Source organism: Moschus berezovskii, chromosome 24 (assembly GCF_049115385.1).
Source record: "Moschus berezovskii isolate FMDL1 chromosome 24, NW_MosBer_1.0, whole genome shotgun sequence".
Classification (NCBI taxonomy): Eukaryota; Metazoa; Chordata; class Mammalia; order Artiodactyla; family Moschidae; genus Moschus; species Moschus berezovskii.
Window position 1 is genome coordinate 46,835,942 of NC_142483.1, and position 24,559 is coordinate 46,860,500.

The 24,559-nt window shown below is 46.7% G+C and overlaps 1 protein-coding gene and 1 non-coding gene across 2 annotated transcripts; one reads left to right on the plus strand and one right to left on the minus strand.

Annotated features, from left to right (window-relative positions):
* Positions 1-627: 627 nt before the first annotated feature.
* Positions 628-700, minus strand: TRNAG-CCC (transfer RNA glycine (anticodon CCC)). Its single transcript has one exon. It is a non-coding gene; the product is annotated as a tRNA-Gly (tRNA).
* A 7,329-nt stretch (positions 701-8,029) lies between these two features.
* Positions 8,030-11,669, plus strand: LYZL4 (lysozyme like 4). Its single transcript, XM_055413372.2, has 4 exons — positions 8,030-8,168; positions 8,273-8,422; positions 9,064-9,142; positions 11,600-11,669. The coding sequence occupies exons 1-4, from the start codon at positions 8,030-8,032 to the stop codon at positions 11,667-11,669; spliced, it is 438 nt and encodes a 145-aa protein (XP_055269347.1).
* Positions 11,670-24,559: the final 12,890 nt, after the last annotated feature.

Consider the following 24,559-nt stretch of genomic DNA (forward strand, 5'->3'; position numbering starts at 1 on the left):
CACTTTCTGTTGCATGTGACTCAAACTACTTAAAGCATGGACTTGTGGTTTTATTTACTAAACCATCCATAGATAGATCTGACAGGACTTCAAGGCTCAAAGGCTGTGTTCAGGACATGGTTTCTCTCTTCATTTCTGGGCTCTGCTTACTTTGTGTTGAGTCCATTAACACAAAGACTCTCCTCTGTGATCCCAAGATGGCAACTGCCAGCTTCTCACTGCTGTGGCCACAGCCTTCAAGTTTGACATCAACAGAAATGAGTCAAGGACCTTCCTTTAACTTTCACTGAGCCTTATGGGTCCTGAATGGGTCCATGTATCTATCCCTGAACCAGTAACTGTAGCCAGGGGTATGGGATGAACTGCGCGGCTCAGCCTCGGGTCACATGCTCCAAACTTGTGTATAGATACTGAAAGTAGGTAGACCCTGAAAGAAATGTGTGGCACTGTCTGAGAATTTTATTTTAGTCTGTTTCAGGATACTCTAAAACAGATTCAAGGAAGTGATTCAGGGGAGTGTTCAGGGGTTCCCCGAAGTTGTCTGTACTTGTGGTTTTTTTTTTAATATTTATTTTTATTTATTTATTTGGCTACATTGGGTCTTAGTTGCAGCATGTGGGATCTAAGTTCCTTGACCAGGGATCGAACCTGGGCCCCCTGCATTGGGAATGCAGAGTCTTAGCCACTGGACCACCAGGGAAGTCCTAGTAGTGTGCGTTTATGTTCATTTTATAGGGGCAGGGTCCATAGCTTTGATAAGATTATCAAAGGCCAACCCAAAGAGTTGGCTCTGCTAAGATAATGGTAAATATTGAGCCAGACAGAAGTGCTTTGTAAAAACTGAGCGTTTGTGCTTGTACTGTCTTCTTGAATGCTTTCGATTTAAGATGTAGAATCTGCTTTCCAGCTGCCTCCTGTGAAATGATGATGAACCTGTTGGGATTACCAGAGATAGTAAATACCAATTAAAATATCCTTTCTTCAGGTTCCAGAAGTTGTGGGCCCCCTTTCCCTCCCAAGAAAGTCCTGTTTCTGGGGCCACAACAGATGGTCCCCCACGCTCTGTCACAGACGCTGAGCTCACAGCCCTGCTGGGCACCCAGCCACCACCCGCTCCCCTTAGAACTGGCCTCAGCAGCCCGTTTGCCCAGGGATGGAGAGCTGCTCATTCTGGGTGAGGAAAAGGCCCTTTGGGAATTACTTCCCTGTCATAATTCCAAGGCCTCATGCAGGCTGATATTTTCCTGCTAATCCCAAGCTGGGTGCATTTTTGACACCAGATAATGTTAGTCTTCTGACTGATTACAGTGGCAGGTGAGCAAACACTGGGCGGCCAGCAGAATCCCTGACTTCCTGAGCATCCGTGATCGTGGATTCATTGAAGTTTAAACATGTAGAGACCTGCCACACCCTCTCCCTTTGCATTTGCCACATTAGGTTATCTGTGACTGATTGCTGTAAACAGCTGTCCCTCATTTCCCCCTCTCACTCGTACTTTGGCTTTTAAACAGGTTCAAAGCCTGGCATTTTGCTGATTTTTCCCCATCTGTGACCCACAGACTAGCCCAGGGATGCTCAGAGTTTAATGTATACATGATAATTCCCTGGTGATCCAGTGGTTAGGACTCCACACTTCCACTGCAGGGGGAATGGGTTTGATCCCTGGTTTGGGAGTTAACATGCCCACTTGCCCTGTGGCACAACCAAATATGGCAATTCAACATTAATTAAATTAAAAAGATAATGTGCACACGAATCACCCAGGGATCTTGCTCAAATGCAGATTTGACTCAGCAGATCTGAGGTGAGCCTGAGATTCTGCATTTCTAACACGCTTCCAGTGACACTCCTGCTTCTCCAAGGTCCACATGTCTAAGAGCAAAGGTCTTAGCCAAAGGCTTTCAACTCTGGCAGCACACCGGTGTCACCTGGGGATTTGTAGAAATACCAGTGCTTGGGTCCTACTTTCAGATTGTAGGACCCAAGCACTGGTCCTACTCCCTAGTTTGAAGTGTGACACCCCAGATGCCTCTGATGTGCAGCCAGGGTAGATGTCCACTGGTCTCACCCCTCAGCCTGCAGCCTGTGCCTGCCAGCTCTCCTCACTGCCAATCTGGCTCACTCACACTACCTTTGCACTGCCCTCCTGGAGTCCCTTCTCCTTCATCCTTGGAACTCACGGACAGCTTATTATGGACTAGAACTTTCCACACAACCGATCTGATGAAGTCAGCACTACTTCTATCCCCATCTTGCAGACAGAGAAACTGAGGTTTGGAAAGTGAAACATCTTGTCTTAGGTCACACAGCTATTAAGCAGTAATGTCAGGACTCACCCAGGTCTTCTATTCCCAGAGCACAGCAGCAGCACAGTGAAGGTTTAGAGGATGATGGCCTCGGGAGTCAGACAGACCTGGTGTCCGCCACTCACTGTTGGTGTGACCTTGGGCAGGCTACCCAGATCCTGAAGCACTGGGTCCTCCTCTGTAAAATGGAGCCACTTCTCAGGGCTGTCAGGAACATAAAATGACGTGACCTGTATAAGCCATGCCCCAAGGGCTTCCCAGGTGGTGCTAGTGGTAAAGAACCTGCCTGTCAATGCAGGAGACATAAGAGACGAGAGTTTGACCCCTGGGTCAAGAGGAGGAAATAACCCACTCCAGTATTCTTGCCTGGGAAATCCCACGGACAGAGAAGCCTGGTGGGCTACAGTCCATAGGGTTGCAAAGAGTTGGACATGACTGAAGCGACTTAGCACACATGCACAGCACACATCTGAGCCTAGGCTGCAGGAGAGTTCTGGCCGTCTCCACATCGCAGTACTTCCCGTGGGCCCATCTTCTTTGGCACTGGGCACAGATGTCTAGATTGTAAGTCATCTTTTCTGTGCTCTCGTCAACTCTTCAAATGGAAAGCAATTTCCTCCAAGGCAGAAAAATGCAAGTATGTATGACATGTCTGTGGATGTGATTTTTTGGATTCATGGCTTCAAATTGGTTTTCTTTGCCCCAAGAGGCCTTGCTGTAAGAGGCAGTGGATTCATTGGTGCTTGTCAGTGGATGGAATTAAGTGTCGATCAATGGGAAATGATCGTGCTCAAAGCACGAATAAGTAATTACCCTGCTGAAGTCATTCATTCATTGCCTCTGTTCCCTCTGACCTGATGAGATTACTGAAGACAACTCAGCCCGAACCCCCCAACAACAGGTCAGGCTGTCTCTGTGGCTTGTTTCCCATCATGCTGGGGGCTACGGAGATGAGAAGGTCAGGGCTCAATCTCGTGTGTATCTCATGTACACAAGGAACTCCTTTTTAGAAGCTCCACACCCAGGACTTTCCAATTTTAACTCTAAAAGTCCCACATCCCTAGAAATCCCTGCATCCCAGACAAATGGGGACAGTTGGTCACCCTATCCCAACCACATGGGTCTGGGGGATGTCCTTTCTTTTACAACCCGACAGCTCTGTGCCTTTCTGCCTCCCTTCTCCACGGAGGGTCCTTTAGTGTGAGTCGGTTCCTGCTGGTTTTTCTCATTTCCTTTGTGTCCCAAGCCTCTGGGATGGGATCGGTGGCTGCTTCCCCCCAATGCCGAGACTCAAGGTCATGATGGGTCTCCTGCTGGCTCCCTGCTCAGCGTCTCTCTTGGCTCACCATGAGGTCTTTCTCCTTCCATTTCAGTAGCTGAGGGAAGCTTTATCCTACGCGGGAAACTAGAAGATTGTTCATAAAAGAGAACACCTCCTCTTCCCTCCCCCTTTCTGCAAACACACTTTGCCTCAGACAAGCACTCAGTGAGTAGACAAAAGTGGGGCTGTTTTCTTTCTGATGCCATTTCAGATAAAGTTTTAAAATATTCTTTGAAACTAGGCAAGCAACACCACAGCTAAAAATGCTTGGTTTTGAAAATAAACCCGTGGCAGATTTACACAGATCCTTTGAATCTGTCAGAGATGCTTTCAGCAGCAGGTGACAGTGTGGGGGCTCACGCCGCACAACTTTGCTTTCCTTGCATAAGAAGCCTAGAGATGGGAGGCTGCTGTAATTCAGGGATCAGGGTTGTCAGGCTCTGATTTGGTATCTGTGTCATTTTCTGTGTCTTCTCATGTCAAAAAACAGCATCATGCCTTGGGTGGCTGAGTTCAAGGGGGAAGCAGGGTGGCCTTGAACGGGACACTCTCTTTCCTTGCCTCTGTTACCAAAGGGAAATCATTGCCAGAAGCTCTCTCCCCAGTGGGTTTCCCCTTACATCCTACTGGTCAGAACTGGGTTACACACCTATCTGTAGGCCAGCGACAGGGGCCACCTCCTTTGCAGTTCAGGGGTCTCTGCCAATGCCTAAACACTACTGAGGTTCTTTTAGGGAGGAATGGTTTTGGCTGGATGACCAAAAACGGATTCCCAGACTTCTTTGGGCTCAGAAGCCCTGAGCTCTGGTCCTGGTCCTATTTCTGTCTTGCTCAGATATGAATAACTTGGTGAACTGGATGCTCCTTCCCCAAGCCCTGATATGGCTTCTATGGGCCACTTGCAAAGACAGCAAGGAAGGTGAGCTGGCAGCGAGGGTTTCTGCATGAGATTGGCTCTATGGCAAGAAACACTTGTGAAAATAGGTAAACTAGATCGTACCAAAGTGAACTTCTACCTGGAATGTTCTTGAGTGTTTACAGGATTGACTGGCCAGGATCTGTTCTGATCTCCAGGCGTTCTGTATGTTTGTGTGTAGACACTATACAGATATAGATGCAGATACTATACAGATATAGACACAGATACAAGTGTAATTATAGACTGTGTTATTGGGGGACGTCTGAAGAGCAGATGGATCTCCATCTGTTGGGGAAGGCTCAGGAGAAGTTCAGCTCAGGCCCAGGGCTGGGGAAAACTCAGAGACCACAGCCCTGTGAGAGCCAGTGAGACTCAGGGACTCAGGGTTGGATCTCCATTCCCAATTAGAAGAGGCTGAGCCTGGCCCCATTTCAGGGACCCTGGCTCCTGTAAGGGACTTGGAACTTGAAGCCACCAGATCTACCTTACTGTTGGATTATAGGTGACAAATGATCTTTACAGAAACCAAAGCTGTGATGGAACAGCTGGCATGATCCCACTTATGTGCACATCTGTATTCTGGAGCTAAAGGTGGCCTTCCTGTACACTCAGGTGTTCTCTACTTGTGGGAGGAGGGATCCCAGCAACTTTGCTGGAACACTTGGGACCAAAAACCAATGATTGATGCCTGGGTCACCAAGCCTGGGGAAGAGAAGATGAGCGGCCAGTGTGCTGGTGTGTAGCTTTCTTTGTAGGACATGAGTGGCATATAAGATCACGCCATCCCACTGCTGTCAGGGCTGAGCTTTATGCCTTGGTTAGAGTGCTGCCATCCAGATTTCTCCATGTAAAGCCCATTCTCTGCACCCTCTCCCCTCACCACCTTTATAATTAATTCAAGGCAGGGAGGGAAGGAAACCACATCCGGTTGTTGGACTGCAGAAGAGGATGGTCTCACAGTGCACTTTCCTCAAAACAAGCACATCTCTGTCCATTCCCAGAACCCAGAGAGTGTCCAAATAACAATAAGCTCATATAATATCCACTCCCAAGGCTACAACTTTCTCCCCTGATGCAAATTCTGTTCAGGTCATGGCCACTGAAGAATGAGTGATGATGCATTATTCCTTGGAGAAGGATTATAGCATCAGAGCTTCCAGGGATCCCAGGGACCAGCTAGGGCTGCTCCCTTGGAAACGCTCCCAGAAGCAGAATGTGGATGTCTCATAGTAGAAATGATCATAACCCTCATGCCTCCAGTCCAGCCCCCCTGGCAGAAGCTTGTTTGTGGGTGGCTCCAAACGATGTAAATGGAGAGATTATCCTGAAGAGTCTGGGTGAACCAATACAATCACATGTAACCTTAAAAGTGGACACAGCAGGGGAAGGACAGGCCAAAAGAAACTGATAAAGTAGCGTTGACATATATACCTGCATCTCTAGTGTCACCTACATCTGCAGGCAGATTCTTTACCACTGTGCCACCTGCTGCTGCTGCTAGGTCGCTTCAGTCGTGTCCGACTCTGTGCGACCGCATAGACGGAAGCCCACCAGGCTCCCCCGTCCCTGGGATTCTCCACCTAGGAAGCACTTAAAAGTATATCTACACACACTATGGGAAACTGGTGTACAACACAGGGAGCCCAGCCTGGCACTCTGTGACGACCTAGAGGGGTGGAATTGGGGTGGGGGGTCTCAAGAGGGAGGGGATATGTATAAATAATTATGACTGATTCATGTTGATGTACAGCAGAGACCATCACAGAATTGTAAAGCAAGTATCCTCCAAAAAAAAAAAAGTAGGAGAGGAAGCAGAAAGTGAGTCCATGAGATACAACAGTGGAAGGGGAGATAAGTGAGATTCAATGTGAAAGCGGGTTTTCAACCACCCTTGCCACCTTTGAAGATAGAAGAAAGATGTAGAGCCTAGAAGGGCAGATGGCCCCTAGCAGCTGGAAATGACCCTCAGCTGACAACCAGCAAGGCTATCTCAGTGCTACAGCTACATGGACTGTAGTCTGCCAACCACCCAGATGAGCAAGGGAATGGATCACCTTTAGGGACCCTAGGAAGGAGCACAACACTGCCAACACTTTGCTTTTAGCCTGGTGAGCCCTGTTAGACTTCTGACCTATAGAACTTCAAGATAATACATTTGTGTTATTTAAACTGCTAAGCTGAAGGTAACTTCTTATAGCAGCAAGAGAAAGCTAATGCAAATGCGTTGGTCACCAACTGATCCCTGTGTCGGAATATTATGGTGCATAGCAACTGATGTCATAGAAAGATTCTAGAAAAGCAGGTCAGGAAGAAGGACTTACGGTTTGGAAACTCTTGAGTGAAAGCAAGTGGGTTATCAAGGCAGTGAAAAGTCCAGAGAACAGAGTGTAGATAGAGCAACTTTCCTGCAATAAAGGAAAGGCTGCCACAGTGGCTGCTCTCCCCATCCTCTGAGGAGGCACCAAGGGCCTCGGAAGAAGGGTGAGTGGGTGTATCTTGGGCAGGAACTGAGACAGGCAGGGTGATCCCTGGCTGCAGGAGATGCTTATCAGCAAATTCACTTACTGCTCATCTGATGACAGTTCTGTTGGGAAGAGGAGGTTTTTGTTTATTTATTCATTCATTCACTCATCAAAGATTCACTGTGGACCTACTGTGTCCCAAGGTCTGTTCTGAGTTCTGAGGATAAAGCAGAGAACAAGACAGGCCAAGCTTCTGCATGCCTGCTGCTTATACTCTGACAGGGGAGGTAGACAAATCAATGAATACATGAGCAAGGACCTTTCTGAAATTTACATATATTATGAAGAAAACGAAAGCTATTTTCTGTGATAGGGCAGTGGGCAGGTGATCCTATTTGAGTTGGTGAGCTTGTTTGAGCTGAGACTGTAAACAGGAAAGGGCAGGCTCTGTGGTGGTTGGGGGAAATCATGTTCTAGGCAGAAGAAAGAGCAGGTGCAAAGGACCTGTGGTAGAGATGAGATGGGAATGTACAAAGAAAGGAACCGTGCAAGGTGAATGTGACGGCGTGAAGGTGATCGAGGGGGAAAGAGATGTGAAAGGAGAGGCTCCGTGAGGCTAAGGGACTTCTCTGCTATTTCCAATGAATCAGTGGCACGTCTGGACTGGACCAGGTCTCCCTGTGAGGACAAGAGACAAGGTCCCTGGAGTTTTGTTTATGGAAAATCTGGGGTCAAAACAGCGTAAAGGTTAAGGTCACAGCTCAGAATTTGTATTCCAGGATAAAAAGCAGTGGTGGAGTAATCCAATATGACAGTGGCGATTGTGCTAGTCATGGCGGGACTCTGATGAACTAACTATTGTGGTTAAGTCAGGAAAGTCTCTCCCTTTTCTGAACATCCTGGGTTGTATATGCCCAGACCTGCAGCACCCTCCTCTTCTGCCAGGGTCCCTGTGATCTCAGTGGGGACTGTTTGTGACTCCATCCTCTCACCTAGCAGCCAGCACCCTGAGCTCAGGAAGATGAAAGTGTCCATGGTGCTGTCTCTCATTGGGTACCTGGTGGTTCCAAGTGACACTGCAGTTCTGGGACGCTGTGTGGTGGCTAAGAAGCTCCATGATGGAGGCTTGAGTGATTTTGAGGGCTACAGCCTTGAAAACTGTGAGTGGTCCCTCTCAACCCTCCTCCTCATCTCTTTAACCACTAACTCCTTTCCAGGCTTCCCCAGTGCTCCTCTGAGCCACACACTATCTGTTCCATTTTAGGGGTGTGCCTGGCTTATTTTGAGAGCAAGTTCAACCCTATGGCCGTCTATGAAAACTCGCGCAGTGACTTCATTGGCTACGGCCTCTTTCAGATCCGCAACCATGACTGGTGTGACCACGGCAGGAACCGCTGCCACATGTCTTGCTCTGGTAGGTCCCTCCTTCCATGCTGGGGGCTGTGGAGGGTGGAGGGCAGCCACGTTGAGCTCAGAGGGCTACTTTCCCAGTGACCAGAGTTTACAAGTTTGGAGCTGAGAGCCTGGCGGAGGCTGGGCTGAGCCAAATCCAGAGTGGGGTCGCAGGAGGCTATGCCGCACTGCCAAAAGTTCCACAGGGAGAGAGAGCTGTGGGCTAGGTGGCCTGGGATGCAGCGATGGTGACTCACGTCCAGATGGGCAGAGGAGGAGGCAGGAGGGGTGAGAGCAGGCAGCTCTGGCTAGGCCCAGTATAACTGACAATCTTCCTCAAGAGGAGCAGAGGCTCCCACTTTGACAGGCGGAAGTGATCACTGGGAGAAGACAGGCCTGTAATGTATACCTCATAAGAAGATGATGTGTGTTTATCTCCAGAATCCAATGGGAGAAACATACAACTATCTGTAGTAGAGATGGTATGGGGTGTTGTGATGAAAATAAGGTAGAATAGATATCCTGAAAACCCTCCTACTAGATAAAATGTAAAAAAAGGAAAAAACCCTTCTCTAATGTAAGCTTCTGGTAGCTCCCTTAACATCACTATGACTTAGCTGCCGAGTGGTGACGTGGTATCATTCCACTTCATTTTCTTGACAGATTTACTGAATCCAGATTTAAAGAATACAATCAAATGTGCCAAGACAATTGTAAAAGGAAAAAGAGGGATGGGAGCATGGTAAGTAGCCTGTGTTCCTGACTTTTATCCACACATCAGGTCCCATTAGTTTGTGACTTTAGATGAGTGGTGGTGTTGGTTTAGTTGCCAAGTGTGTCCAACTCTTTGTGGCCGCATGGACCATAGCCTGCTAGGCTCCTCTGTCCATGGGATTTCCCATGTGAGAATACTGGAGTGGGTTGCCATTTCCTTCTTCAGGGGAATCTTCCCAACCCAGATATCGAACCCACATATCCAGCAGTGCAGGTGGTCTCCTGCACTGCAGGCGGATTCTTTACCACTGAGCCACCCATCATGTTGCTTATGTCCTAGAGAACACATGGAGAAGGAAATGGCAACCCACTCCAGTGTTCTTGCCTGGAGAATCCCAGGGACGGGGGAGCCTGGTGGGCTGCCATCTATGGGGTCACACAAAGTCGGACACGACTGAAGTGACTTAGCAGCAGCAGCAGCAGCAGAGAATACACATCACCTAGGAAGCCTTCTCTAACTGATCTTACTTTGACTACATTTGAAATTAACACATGAATGTCTAAAAATCTGTAATGGATGAATATATACATGCTGACATGTTCATTCATTCTAATACGCATTGGTCAGATATTAAGTGACTTAGCAGCAGCAGCAGCAGCATCCCATGCAAGGCACTAAGCCAGGCATGTAGGTTATACCTGAGCAAATGAAACCCAGTCTCCACCTTTACAGGGTTTATAGGGCTGCTGCTGCTAAGTCACTTCAGTCGTGTCTGACTCTGTGCGACCCCGTAGACGGCAGCCCACCAGGCTCCCCCGTCCCTGGGATTCTCCAGGCAAGAACACTGGAGTGGGTTGCCATTTCCTTCTCCAATGCATGAAAATGAAAAGTGAAAGTGAAGTTGTTCAGTTGTGTCCGACTCTTAGCGACCCCATGGACTGCAGCCTACCAGGCTCCTCCACCCATGGGATTTTCCAGGCAAGAGTACTGGAGTATTGCTTTTATGTGTCTCACACATTTCCTAGTTAGATGTGTAGCAACCAAGATGGAGCCAACATTAAGATGAAAGATTATAAAGAAATCAAACCATGTTTTTCTCTCTGCTGGAACAATGCCCGGCACAAAATAACCTATATTAAGTTTTTGTTAAATAAATCATAAAATAGAATTGTCATTTCTTAAATATTTAACTGTTAGTCCTTCTTGAAACTTATGTTGATATGAAAAGTGAGATAGGGACTCCAGCTTCGTATCTTTCAAATGCTAGTTGGTAGTCTTAACATCACTTATGCCTTAACCCGTTTTCTCACTAATAGATTGCATTTTAAAGAGGGAATTCTCTTGTTAATGTTAACTGTCTTCTGAGTGTTTGAAATATCTCTCATACATAGTCTTGACTTCCAGTTAATTTGGAAGCTTGGCTGGCCCCCTAGGGTAAGCACTAATGAGATAAAATCATCTTTGTTGTGTGGCACTAAGTAGAAGTGTGTTGGGTCAGGCTGATCAAGGCTTCTCACTTCCTCAGAATTCCCAGTGAAGTGAGCTCTTATTAAGTTAATAAGCTGCAGTGGCTTTTCCAAATCTCAGATCAGGCTGCTCTGTGAAGCTGGTGTGGATGGGATGGAAGAAGACCCAGGCCACCCCTCCTTCCTCCTCGACGTCCTCAGGAGTCCCATCTGCAATGCCTGCTCAGGGCTAAGGAGGGAGCTGTGATTTCTGCAAATGTGTCTCTGTGTGCTCTCCCTGCTGCTTTGTAGCCACGAGGGGCCAGGGGACCCCAGTCCCTATTCCAACTGTGGGACAACCTACCATGGAACCTAATATCCAACCAAGGGATGAGATGAACTAACAGGATATCTAATGGTCTGCAACTGGCCTGGTGACTCCAACAGCTTCTGGGATAAGAGAGGAGGACGTGGGGTCTGGAAGCTGACCAAAGGGCTGGGAATAGGCAGGGTCATGTTTATGGGCACCAGGTGAAAAGGGCAGAGAAACTCAGTCCAGGTGACCTAGGGTTGAGGGCTGAGGAGCTGGAAGGAATTTTGGAAGGTGAAGGGTGAAACAGGTACATGGAAAAATGGCCCTGGCTCGGGGACAGGGCTTCCCATTTCAGAACTAGAATCTGCTAAGCACTCACCATACATGTCACAGAACTTCTCCGATGCTCCTTTCAGGGAAGTTAAAAATGCCTTGCGGGACCGGAGAAGGATTTCACAGTTCACAGCTCAGCCTCCCCATCTCACAGTGTGGGGTTTATGAGAAAGGGGGTGTTGTATAGCGGATGGAGGGAGCACCCACGCTCATGCCTGCGAGAGTTGGAGGAACCCTGGAGAGAGACGTACTTGGGATGCACAAAAGCCTTCAGAGCTGTGCCCACTCAAATGCTCCAGGCATCAGGCAAGGGGTGTAAATGGGCCAGCGGGGGCCGGGTTGCAATATAGGGAGCCCTCTCTGGTTCACTCTCCCCGGCCTTCCTCCCTGTAGGCCCTCTTGGACTCTCAACTGCCAGCACTCTGACACTCTGGCACGGTGGTTGGACGGATGCAAGCTGTAGCTGCTGGGAAAGCCCTCTCCATACTTGCTGCTGGCATCTTCCTAGTGGAGACGCTTTCCTGCGTCACTGCCTTTTCTCATCCTGTCGATTATCCCACCGCTGGACGCTCCAGAGCGAAGACGGCAAAAGTTTGCTTCATTTGGGGATGCAGGATGCAGAATAAACTGCTAGTTATTCAACCTGGCCCAAAGGGCTCTGCTTGTCTTATAGTACTGTGAATTGCTACGGTGGACAACATTATTCACCATTATCATGCTTCCTTATTGTTCCTTATTCCTTAATCTCGGGCGAAGGACTTTTTTCCCCTCCAAGCACTAACTGTTGCTTCCCAAGTAGGGAGATGATGGTACTATTTTTTATTTAAAACAAGTTTTATTTATTTTGACCATACCCTGTGGCATGTGGGATCTTAGTTTCCTGACCGGGGATTGAATTTGGTTCCCTGTATGGGGAGCATGGAGTCTTAGCCACAGTGAAGTCCTTTCTTGCACTTTTAAAATTAAACAACATACATTTAAAAAGTAAAACTTGGAGAGTACAGAGTTATAAAGAAGGAAATTAAAAATGCTCATCATCCCCCCAATGGAAGCAGAAGTTTTCATTACTGTTATGTAGACACAGTTGAGGGCACCATGCAGTAGGGATGGTTAGTGTCAGCCTGTTCATATGCCCTTTCCTACTTCAGGGTGGATGTGGGCATATTTTTTTCCATATAAGCTTGAACTCCTACTGTGTACACAGTTCTGTATCTTGCTTTTTTTCACTTCATATTTTGTGGTCTAACATTTCGAAAATTGAAGGCAGGAGGATAAGGGAACGACAGATGAGATGGTTGGATGGCATCACCAATTCAACGAACATGAGTTTGAGCAAACTCCAGGAGCTGGTGAAGGACAGGGGAGCCTGGTGTGCTGCAGTTCATGGAGTAGCAAAGAGTTGGACACAACTGAGTGACCGAACAACTACAATATTTCCATGACTTAGACAAGGATCCCAGCACCGTTTTTAACAACTGCATGATCTCCATTTAGTGGACAAAGTATAATGTAGTTTACACACGACTGTTTATACCCCCTCTTGTTACTCCATTCGATCTATACAAGAACAAAACAAAATGATGTGACTGAATCATGGCCACCTGAAACTCAGGCCACACTGAGAGCAAGTCAGCCCTTCGTGTTGTTTGCATCCTGGTCTCTTTCAGAAAGCCGAAGAAAGAGCTGCAAGTGAGAATTTCAGAGGCAGAACTCCTTACTCTCAGCTCTGACTGATCAGCTTAATCAGTTGGTTTTGTATGGCTTCCCCCACCTCCAGGGAAAAGGGTGTTTGATAGTTCCTGCCCACACAGCACGAATCACACAGTGAAATTCCTGCTGGCAGCCTCCCTTGCTTTTGAGGTCACTGAGAAGCTTTGGAGACCGTGAGAGCTCCTCATTGAGCTGGGGACACACACTGTCTCCAAGGGTGGGGCTGCATGCGATAATGCACCTGATTTCAACCCAACTTTATCCCAGACATTAATGACCACCTACAATTGATTAAAACTATCTCCTCAAGTGCCACATCCATTGGGCTGCCGCCTCCTTCCAGCCCATTACTTCTGCCCTGGCTCGTCATCATCCTCTAATGGCCACTTGTGTCAACATGGGCGTGAGGCTTGAGGACAAAGCAAATGTTAATGTATCGATCAGACTGCCCTCTCTAGGGTTTCCCAATGCTGTCTCCTGGTGTGATGCTCTCAAAGTCACCAATAACCGGCATTACAATGAGCTCTCATCCCAGGGCCAGATCTCCCTGTTTGGTTTATTTATTTATTTATGGTTGTGCTGGGTCTTCATTGCTGCACAGGTTTTTCTCTAGTTGTGGCTAGCCAGGGCTACTCTTCATTGCAGTGCACAGGCTTCTCATAGCCGTGGCTTCTCTTGTGGAGCACAGGCTGTAGGTCATGGGGGCTTCAGAAGCTGTGGCTCCCAGGTCCTAGAGCACAGGCTCAATAGTTGTGGTACACAGGCTTAGCTGCTCTGCAGCATGTAGGATCTTTCCAGACCTGGGATTGAACCCATATCTCCTGCATTGGCAGGTGGATTCTATACCACTGAACCATCAGGGAAAGCGCCCTCCCTGTCTGGTTTACAGAATGATCAAAGCTAGAGTTTAAAAATCTCGTGAACAATGACTCCTGGGGTCTCCCTGGTGTCGTCAGTGGCTAAGACTCTGCACTTCCAATGTAAGGGGGCCTGGGTTCCATTCCTGATCAAGGAACTAGATTCTGCTGCAACTAAGACCCAGCATGGCCAAATAAATAAGTTAAAATAAATATTAACCAAACCAAACAAACAAAAATGACTCCTGTTACTGTTACTTCTATCACTAGCAGCTACCATACTAACTCCAGTTTTACAAAATAATATACTGAGGCCTTTACATGCAACATTTTCAGACCTTGCAAAACCTTATAAGGCAAATATGAATCATAACTATATCACAGGTGGGGAAATCGGGGTTTGGAGGCGCTAAAAAACTTGACTTTACTCCAGCCTGGTAGGTGATGGTGATGTAATGGGTATCCTCCCAAAACCTATCACTTCCTCACACAGCCCCTCCAAACTCTGGCACTGTATCAGTGTTAATTTTCCATCCCATTAATTAGCTGGAAGATCAAGTCTCCAGTTTTTGAATGAAAGACTTGGTATTAAAGAAGCTTTAGGCAACTGGTACAAAACAATCGGTCACTGTCAGAGTGCTCAGAGGGTGAAACAGGCCCCAGGAGATGAAGTAACTTTCTCAACTACAGAAAAACCAGTGAAGAAGGCAGTGTGGTGACTTGTAATGTTTCCACACTTGTGTCACCATGAAAATCACCTGCACGGGCTATTAAAATGCTGATTCCCGGGTCATGCCCTTTCTGGCCTGGGAAGTATCAATGTGCACCAGTTTCTATGAGATGGGGAATGTCTATTACTTCCATTCTGCCTTCTAAATGTCTGCAAATGTAGCTCAGTGGAGAAGCCAAACCTGCATCTGAAACCCTATTGGTATAGGTACCTCCCAGGCCCCCAGCTCCTCCAACTTCAGGAAGAACAAAGAAACAGGAGTGTTGCTTATGATGCCTCGGTGGGAGATTTATTTACTCTACAACAAGGGGGAAGTGGGAGGGTGGGATGAATTGGGAGATTGGGACCGACATATATACACTGTTACATATAAAGCAGATACCTAATGATAACCTACTATATGGCACAGGACCATATAGTAGGTCTACTTAACGCTCTGTGGTGACCCACATGGGAAGGAAACCCAAAAAAGGGGATATATGTATAGAGATAACTGATTCCCTTTGCTGTACAGCAGAAACTAACACAACATTGTAAAGCAACTATACTCCAATAAAAGTTAATAAAAAGAAAAGAGACAAAAAGGATTGTACAGATCCTCAGAGGTCTGATGTAATTTGGTTAATTTGTTAAGTACTTATTGCAGCAAAAAATTTTAATGTACTTTGTTTCTTCTATGTAGGTATTTATTTTGGGCTGTGCTGCGTCTTTGGTTTTTTTAAAATTTATTTATTTTTAAATGAAGGATAATTGCTTCACAGAATTGTGTTCGTGTGCCTTTGTTGCTTTGCTCAGACTTTCTCTAATTGAAGCGAGTGGGGACTACTCTCTAGTTGCGGTGTGTGGGCTTCTCATTGCAGTGGCCTCTCATGTTGCATAACATAGGCTCTAGGCACACAGGTTCAAAAGTTGCAGTGCATGGGCTTAGTTGTTCTGTGATATGTGGGATCATCCCAGACCAGGAATTGAACCCATGTCGCCTGAATTAGCAGGCAAATTCTTATCCACTGCGCCATCAGGGAAGACCACTTTTCTTCTTTTGATTATTAATTTTTACATTGCTCTATAAGCTCATAATATAAAGAGCAAAATAGACATTACTGTGAAAGAGATGACTGCTTGTTATCAGTGGCTTTGAGAGCAGCATGCCAGAAGTTGGTGTTGGGAGACCTTGCCCCTACTGCACCTCCGAGAACAACAGCTCACAAATCTGGCATGGATGAGCCTTCAAAGGTTTTGTCTACACTACATGTCCTCATCTTCTTTGCCATCCCTGAGAGATATAAGGGAGAATCCAATTTTGGCTACGTCCATCATATTCTCTGTCCTGGAACTGAGGGCTGGACCTTGGGTTGCTGAGTCATGGACAAGTCAGTTCAGCAGAGAGGTCATCAGCAAACCTACTGCTGAGTCCACATCCCTGCCCCTGGCTCCTGCCCATCTCCAGCCTTTGGTTGGCTGTTCCTTTTTACTCTGTGGGATCCAGCAGTACTTACACAGTGTGTACTCTGTCACTCAATTGTGTTCAACTCTTTGTGACCCTTTGGTCTGTAGCCCACCAGGCTCCTCTATCCATAGGGTTTTTCAGGCAGGAGTACTGGAGTGGGTTGCCACTTCCTCTTCCAGGGGATCTTCCTGACCCAGGGAACAAATCAGAGTCTTTTGTGTCTCCTGCCTTGCAGGCAGATTCTTTACCACGTTGGGGAAGCATTTACACAGTACGTACTGCTTTTTGTTTAAGATAGCCAGAATAGGCTTGTCTCATATGCCATCCTAAGAAATTTAATCCAATGGAGAATTAAAGAAAAAAAAACAACCAAAAAACAAAACCGCAGATGGTTTAAACCAGTGAAGATTCAAAGAGACGCTATTATATAGTCAAGGTTCCCAGTTCTGTGTCTGCACAAAGTAGGTCATCAATACGCACAATACGTACCTCATCTCCCTTCCTTGTTTCCTTCTCTTGGGCGCCTACTTGAGAGATATACTCATTACCTCAAGAGGCCAGAAGGCTCCGGAGTGTTGTCCTACTGTTCCAGGAGCCCACAGTCCTCTGCCCATCTCATCTCCATACTAACGCAATTTCTGAGCATGATATATCATAAGTGTGGCAAAAAATTCTGGAAGATTTATTAAGTTCCCTAGTTCTTATAGGTCAGGGACAATTTCTTATAAATTCTTGCTTTTGCTAAACACTTTAATATGCCATTGTCCAGGCAACAGAATTTTCCTCAATTAGATTTTAAGGCTAATAGGGGGAAGAACTTTCCCCCTTCCTCTCCAACACTATCAGGAAAGGCCATAAGTCCTGATCAAGAGCAAAATTTGCTGGGGCCTTGCAGGGGAACTTCAAACGTGATTCTGTTTTGCAGCAGAACTGAGTCCTACCTCCTGCCCCAGACCTGATGTCTTGCTGAGGTGGTGGGGGCTGCCAGTGGGAAGAGCCCTCAGTCACAGTGGACCTCACAGTGGAGTCCCAGTACGGCCCATACAGAGAGTCTCCCACCAGGGGATACTGACCCCTGAGAATGAGTTACTCATCTGGTGCTGATCATCAGCCACATAAGCTCAGAAATTCTATCTCTTAAGTCCCAGAAGTTATTATTGCTTGAATAAACATGACCAGTGAGGGAGCTGAGAACAAACCAGAAAGAAATTTACTGATTTCAAGCAGCCTAGAGGTTGACAGCAGTGAGGGGAGAACATTCTCTCTCTGGAGGCATTGCTCCTCAGGAAGCCAGGTTATTCAGTGGTGCCTTGGTGAACATGAACTCAGAAAGCAAGATATTAATGGTTCCAGTCTTTTTCTTGGGCAAAGGGTGGGCCGGCCCCACAAACACGCAACTTCTGCCTCTCTTTCAGGCTTCCCTGGTCCATCAACCTTCACCGAGGGACCCATTCTCCCCACAAAGGGGTGACTCCCCTGTGGGTCTGGGGCCTCTTCACTTCTGTTTACTGGGTCTCGAGCTGATTTTCTGGTGTAACTCTCAGGACATCCTTAATTCCTTCCTTTCCACACTCTCGGGTCTCTCTCTCTCTCTTTTTTTTTTTTGGCTGCACTATGAGGCATGTGGGCTTCCTTATAGTGTAACTTAGTTGGTAAAGAATCTGCCTGCAGTGCAGGAGACTTGGGTTAGATCCCTGGGTCAGGAAGATCCCCTGGAGAAGAAAAAGGCAACACACTCCAGTATCCTTACCTGGAAAATCCCATGGACAGAGGAGCTTTGTGGGCTTCAGCTCATGGGGTCGCAGAGTCGGGCACAACTGAGCGACTAACACTTTCTGAGGCATGTGGGATCTTAGTTCCCTGACCAGGGATTGAAACTGTGCCCCACTGCAGTGGAAGCCTGGAGTCTTAACCACTGGACCACCAGGGAGGTCCCTAGGGGGTCTCTTTTAGTCATCTACAGATGGAATTTGGTTTGGATGGGACTTGAGAATGGGCAGGAGGGGAAGGAGTTAAGGCTGACTCAAGTTAGAGATTTGGTGGCAGGCTGGGCAGTGGCACCATTCTGAGTAGTGTGATAACAGTCCCCGTGTATGGAGGGCTGTGCTATGGACCTCAGAATCTTCACCTCATTTAATTTCCCAGTGTTCCTATGAGGAAAGTACCAGTATATTTCCCAATAGGCTAAATGGCAACTTTGATAAATTTGCTTGTTTTGTTTAATCATTTCGTTTTAATTGAAGTTTTCATTTTGTCTTTATAGCAGCATTTAAAAGGAGCATTCAGAGCATCCTTGCTCCCATTTCCTGCTGCTGCTGCTGTGGGAGCCTAAGGGTGGAGAGAGGGAAGATGGAGGGAAGGGAGAGTAATATATTATTTAATAAGGAGAATTCTTATGAGCATATTCTTCATTCATGCTTTCTTATTCATACGGATAACGTATTTATGAGAGTCTTCATAATAAAGAGCACAGTCTCATGAACGTATTCTCCTTATGTATCCCCCAGCCCTCACCCAGCCTGTCCCTCTTTACTCCTCTTTCTCCCCTTTAATCTCCTCCCCCATTGGTGCTTCAATCTCCAGTTGCAGCAGCAGAGAGCCTGGAAGACAAGAGCTAAATACCCCGTAAAATCCTGTTATGGAGACCAGATGAGAGTTGATCAACAAAAACAGGATCTTTCAAAGAATCAAGTGATTTGGTGAATCACATATTTGGCAGACCGGCTCTAGGTATTTTGAGCAAACTGAACATTGCGCTTGACTTTTGGCAAACTGCCCCGGTTAAGTGACCTGAAGTCTTTTTCCAGATAAGGAAGCAGAGACTGGGGAAGTCGAGGAAGTGGTCTGAGGTCACAGTAGCAAATGTGAGATTCACAATGCTAAAAAGGCTAGTTAGAGTATGAGTTGGTGTCTTTGTGTTATTCAGCAGGATAAGACCTCAGGAGAGAGGACGGTAAACCCAAGGATGGTTTCCAGAACCAAACTGGGGAAATTGATTTTCTTCTTTTTAAGAACAGTTAAAGATAAATTTGTATTCTAATTTTTAAATGGATAAGAGACAGTATCAAATAAAAATTCCATTGAATTCATCTAAAGAAGTTGATTTTTAAGTGTCAAAACCTGAAATGCCTACAAAGACTGGGAAGGTGAGAAAACAATTGAGGGGATAAAGGGATGAGAAAAATCTAACTTACTCTAAGAAAAAACAGTGCAAAATGTGTTGCTGCCTGGCTCCTGTCACTTGGCATCAAGGACAGGGAGGCATTAGAGATGGGTGGGGGACTGTGGTAAATAGAAAAGGGAGCTGCCATCAGTATTATAGATCCTTTGATTATTCAAAGGGACCTGGAAATCTTGATTTTGATATAAAATCTCCCTAGCATAAGTGTAACTTCAAATTACTTTTAAATACCACATAGGCCAACGTAGGGCTTTCCTGGCAGTTCAGATGGTAAAGAATCTGCCTGCAGTGTAGGAGACCCAGGTTCGATCCCTGGGTAGGGAAGATCCCCTGGAAAAGGGAATGGCAACCCACTCCAGTATTCTTGCCTGGAGAATTCCATGGACAGAGGAGCCTGGTGGGTTATAGTCCATAGGGTTGCAAAAAGTCAGACATGACTGACTAATACACACACACACACACCACACATACACACACACGTGCACGCTAGTGTAAGCAAACCTGCATGGTGGATCTGGTCTCTAAACTTGTAGCCTTGTCAGTTAGTGGGCATGGAACCATCACCAAGTCTGGAATTTGAATCAAAATCATGGTTTCCATGTGGCTGTGGGGATTCTGCAAATTCTGATTATTCTAAAGAGTAGATAAAGAGGTCAAGAAATGATCTCAATTGTCACAAGAATATAATTTTACTACTAAAAGGAAATGAATTTCAAATATACCTTGTACATGGAGTGAAGAATTTAAACAGCAGGCTTTGGAACCTGAGAAAGCTGGTGCTGAATCCCAGACCTCTCTCTTAATGCGCTGTGCAGCCTTGAGCAAGTCAATTAACCTCTTGGTGTCTTTACTTCCTTATATATGAATTTTTATGAGGCTTCAACACAATAAGATACAAAAATCAAGATAACTGGCACTTGGGAGATTCTCAAGAAATGGTGCTTGCTAAAATAGCAATAGATATCATTATCACTGATGATAATGATCATGATTATTATCAGTACATATATTTCTAAACTCTGAGGAAAGTGCTAATTAAACTTGTGTTCTAAAAGCTCTTTTCCTGGGTAATTTTTCCACAATAATGGTGATGCATTTCTATGTTACTTTCTCATTTCATTATACATATATTTGGAAGTCACAAAGCCTAGCACTTTTTGGTAATTCTATCTGCAAAGCACTCAGGGAACTCAAGTAATCCATTCAAATCCAAGTTCAGTGGAAATTTCTGACATTTGACTTATACAGCATAAGGCATCTCCAAATACTGATATCTATTGGCCTTTCAGCAAGGCTGTTCCTTGGGAGGATTCACACAGAATTCAGCCCCTTTTGCAGGCATCAGTTCAGTTCAGTTCAGTCACTCAGTCGTGTCCGACTGTCGTGACTGACCCCATGAATCACAGCACACCAGGCCTCCCTGTCCATCACCAACTCCCGGAGTTCACTCAAACTCATGTCCATCAAGTCGGTGATGCCATCCAGCCATCTCATTCTCTGTCGTCCCCGTCTCCTCCCACCCCCAATCCCTCCTAGCATCAGACTTTTTTCTAGTGAGTCAACTTGTCGCATGAGGTGGCCAAAGTATTGGAATTTCAGCTTTAGCATCTGTCCTTCCAACACCCAGGAGTGATCTCCTTTAGAATGAACTGGTTGGATCTCCTTGCAATCCAAGGGACTCTCAAGAGTCTTCTCCAGCACCACAGTTCAAAAGCATCAATTCTTCAGCGATCAGCTGAGCTCCTTAATTCTGTTGTCCACCCCTTCCATGTTGCCCATCTCTTATTGTGCTATTCAGCTCAGCTCAGTCTGCAATCACTGCATTTTACAAGAGAAGTGGTAATCTTCAGGCAGTCCTTCCAGGACCTGCGCGTGCACACACACACGTGTATGTGTGCTGTCTCCCACTTCCATGCTTGGGGTGAATCTAAAGAGCTGGTATTGAGTGCTGAATGAGGGCGTGTGTGGGAAACAGGGGTCCTTATGTTTTGAAAAGAGTGAGGAAATCACCATAGTCTCAAGTCATTCCTGCAGAGAGAAAGCTGACCTGCCTCACACCCTGGCCAGTGCCCAGGAACACAAGACTTGGGGCTCCAGAACACTTGATGGCAAATGTCCACGATCTGTCATCTCATTCCTGACTCATTCCTCACCTCCCAGGGCCATCTGTACCAGTTTCTGTTTTTTAAGGTTAAAAAAAAATTTCTTTTTGGTTGCACTGTGCGGCATGTGGGACCTCAGATCCCCAAACAGGAATCAAACCCTTGCCCCCTGCACTGGAAGCATGGATTCTTAACTGCATGGCTGCCAGGGAAGTGCTAACTTTTAGGTTTTGCCTCCTAGTTCTAGACCAAGTTCAGACTGAGTATGCTGACTTCTCCTGATAAGCTGTGTGCTCTTAAAGCAGATACTGTGGTTGTCTTGCCTTAACCATTCCCATCCACGTGGACCCCATGATGTACCCAGCAGCTGCAACTTGCTGCTTTAAGAAGCCTTTCTCTGACTACTTAAACCTACCTGACACAAGGAGCAAGTAATGCTGGGAAATTAAGCCCTGCTCCCCAGTAGCGCTCAACCAATGGTGGATGGCCACCCAGGTAGATGACTACTCCATCTTGCTGAGGTGCGTTCCACCTGCTTTTCAGAGGTCCCAAAGGGGCTGAACTCTAATTGCTCACAGGGGTAGCCCACACATTAAACACCCCCTTTTCTGACTCACTTCCCCACTTTCACACTGATGTTTCCCAAGACAGCCTCACAAATAGTCTCCTTGGCTCTGAGGGAGCCCAGCCTGAGACAGTCCTCTGTCTCAGGATGTCACAGGATGATACAGAGTAGCATCATCCTCACTGACAACCTTTATGTGTCAGACACAATATTAACCTCACATCAGCTCCCCGGGGTGGATGCTATTAAAACTCCCACTTTACAAGTGAGAAAATGAGGCCACAGGGTCAGCAAGTAGCAGAGCTGGGATTTGAACTCACATCTTTCTGGCTCCAAAAGTCCCGCGGGTCCCATCACAAGACACTCACCTGATTCCTTCCATCTCTCCTGCCTATTTAAACCTCGGCTACCAGGACAGAAGTGGGCATGGTTGATCAGTTACTGTGAGACCAATTATCACCACAAATAAAGAGCAGGAAATTATAAATTGAGAACCAAGTGTACCAAGACAGCTGGCTCCAGCCCACAGAGGCAGGCAGGCAGCACCATTATTTTGAGAATCCTCCTGGGCACAGAAAAGCAGCTTTCGTGTCTACGGAGGTTGGCACAGGGATGCTGATGTCCTCCCCAGCAACAGGCTGTGTAGGAAGACCCAGTGGAAAAACCCAGCCTGGACCCTCTCTGGTCTGTCACTTCTTATAAGAAACAGAGGACTAACAATATGGAGTCTGGGCTTCTAATTCCCACTCTTCCCTTTATCGTCTGTGTGAGTTTTGGCTTCTTGCTTCCCCACTCTGGACCTTGGTTTCATGGGTTATATATCCTGAAGCTACAAGCACAGGCCAACACAGTCCCTTCAACTGCTGCAGCAAGTGTTGAGAGATTTTTAAGAGTGGGGTGCTTCATTTGAAATGTTCTCCCATAATGCTTAGCCAGTGGCTGACCCCAGACCGAACTTCATCCTTGGACAGGGTAAATAAAACGGTGTCCCACTTGGACTCTCTCTGCTTCCCCTTGAGTGATGGCCTCAATGAAGGCCCCCTGGTAGGGGAATAAGTCACAGCAGCTCGTAGGAAAAGGTAAATCTCCTCCAGACTAGAGGCAACTGCTTCCAGTATTGCAGAGGGGAAGGGCATGCCCAGAGAACCAAGAAGGGCTTTATAAAAAGACGTGCTGCTTGGCTGAAGTCCTGAAAGGTATATAAGACTTTTTTTTTTTTTTTGAGATGAAACAGGATGTTCCAGACAAAGCAAAGGCCCCTGACATTGATCAGGGCACACGCTCTTTCATTTAGAAGCAGCAGAGGCCATCAGAAAACAAAAGAATAATGGGGAAAGGCTGAATTCAAGCATTCAGATTGTGTGAGAGAGCTTCTGAATTCAGGCAGAAGCATGGGCAACTCCGCAGAGGAGACTTGGCCTATGAGCTCTACCAGTCAGGACTATGTGACAAGCCGCAGAAATCAATTCTGACTTTAGCAAAGAGAAGAATTTATTAGGAGGATGCGACGAAGCTTGCAAAATTGAAGGAAAAGCTGACCAACCAGCTTCAGGAATCAGGACATCTAGAAGGAAATAATGGTAGGAGTAATGAGCAATGTATTAGTCAGATTGTGCCACAATAAAGCTGCTTAACAAAGAGTCCTCGACTCTCAGTGACTCTCAACCTTTGAATTTTCCTGTCCAGGGCCTGGGGGTTGGCTGGGATGGCTCTGTTTCAGACTCCAGTTAAATTCAGGTGTGCAATCCATGTCTCCTCATTCTCCTTGGACTTGGGGCTAGCTAGGGCTTGTCTTTTCATAACAGAAAACAGAAGAGTAAGCCAAACCACAGAAGGACATTTAAGACCTCTCTTCCTGTCATGTTCAGTAATACTCCATTGGCCAAAGCAAGTCCCATGGAGAAAGAGAAGGAAAAATAAGGTGGAAATTCATGAGGGATGTGGGTATGTATGTGTGGGAGAAGAGGCTGGTTTTCAAGGAAAGATACTATAGCTGCTAAATAAGGGCAATTTTTCAGTAGAACTACAGCATGGGGGTGGACAGCCAGCCAGAGCCCCCTACTCTCCACAGAACCTCAGTGACCCCAGCTTTTTCCAACGTCCTGGGGGATGCCCTGAAAGTGTTAATATCCCCTAAGCCTCATGGAATTGGAGACCCTCAGGTGGTTTTACATATTCCTGCTCAGACCCAGGTGAAAAGGCTGAACCCCCAGGAAGCAGCCTTCGTGTTCAAATTCTTGAGTGAAGTATTGAACCCCGTGGCTCCCCAGTATTGATCACCGGGGAACACCAGGGGTTGTCTCAGATCACTCAGGGGTTGTGCACCCAAGTTCAAAGCACCGAGCGTCTAGTCACTCATCAGGATGGGTAGCAAAGCCCCCTGAGGTTGTCCCTGAAGCCAGCCCCCAGCCCAACTCTGCGTCCGGACCCTGTGAATCTGAGGCTCTCCTGGGAAAACAATCTTGGCTCTTCTTTCTCACTCAGTGCTGTGCCTCTGGATGCCCTCAAGCTCAAAGCTAAAACTTTTCATTCCCATGGGTGATTTTCCTCTCTCGGCCAGGCCACAACTTAGGTTTCTATAAGCAGAGCGCTGGTTGCTAGGCGACAGCCTCGCTCTGGGTTCCAGAGGCAGCCAAAGCAGATACAAACTTAAGAATCTGAAGCTTCCTCTCTCGAGACAAAATATGAAAGTTAAAAGAGGAAATAAGACCCTAAATTAATTGGAGGGTTATATAACAACCAGACACAGTCCACATGCCCT

What these genes read in the sequence shown, in the direction of transcription:
- LYZL4 (XM_055413372.2), top strand. Translation starts at nt 8,030, where the DNA reads ATGAAAGTGTCCATGGTGCTGTCTCTCATTGGGTACCTGGTGGTTCCA. An exon ending in CTGCCACATGTCTTGCTCTG is followed by an intron (nt 8,423 to 9,063) that starts GTAGGTCCCTCC and finishes TTTTCTTGACAG; the next exon opens with ATTTACTGAATCCAGATTTA. An exon ending in AAAAGAGGGATGGGAGCATG is followed by an intron (nt 9,143 to 11,599) that starts GTAAGTAGCCTG and finishes TCCTCCCTGTAG; the next exon opens with GCCCTCTTGGACTCTCAACT.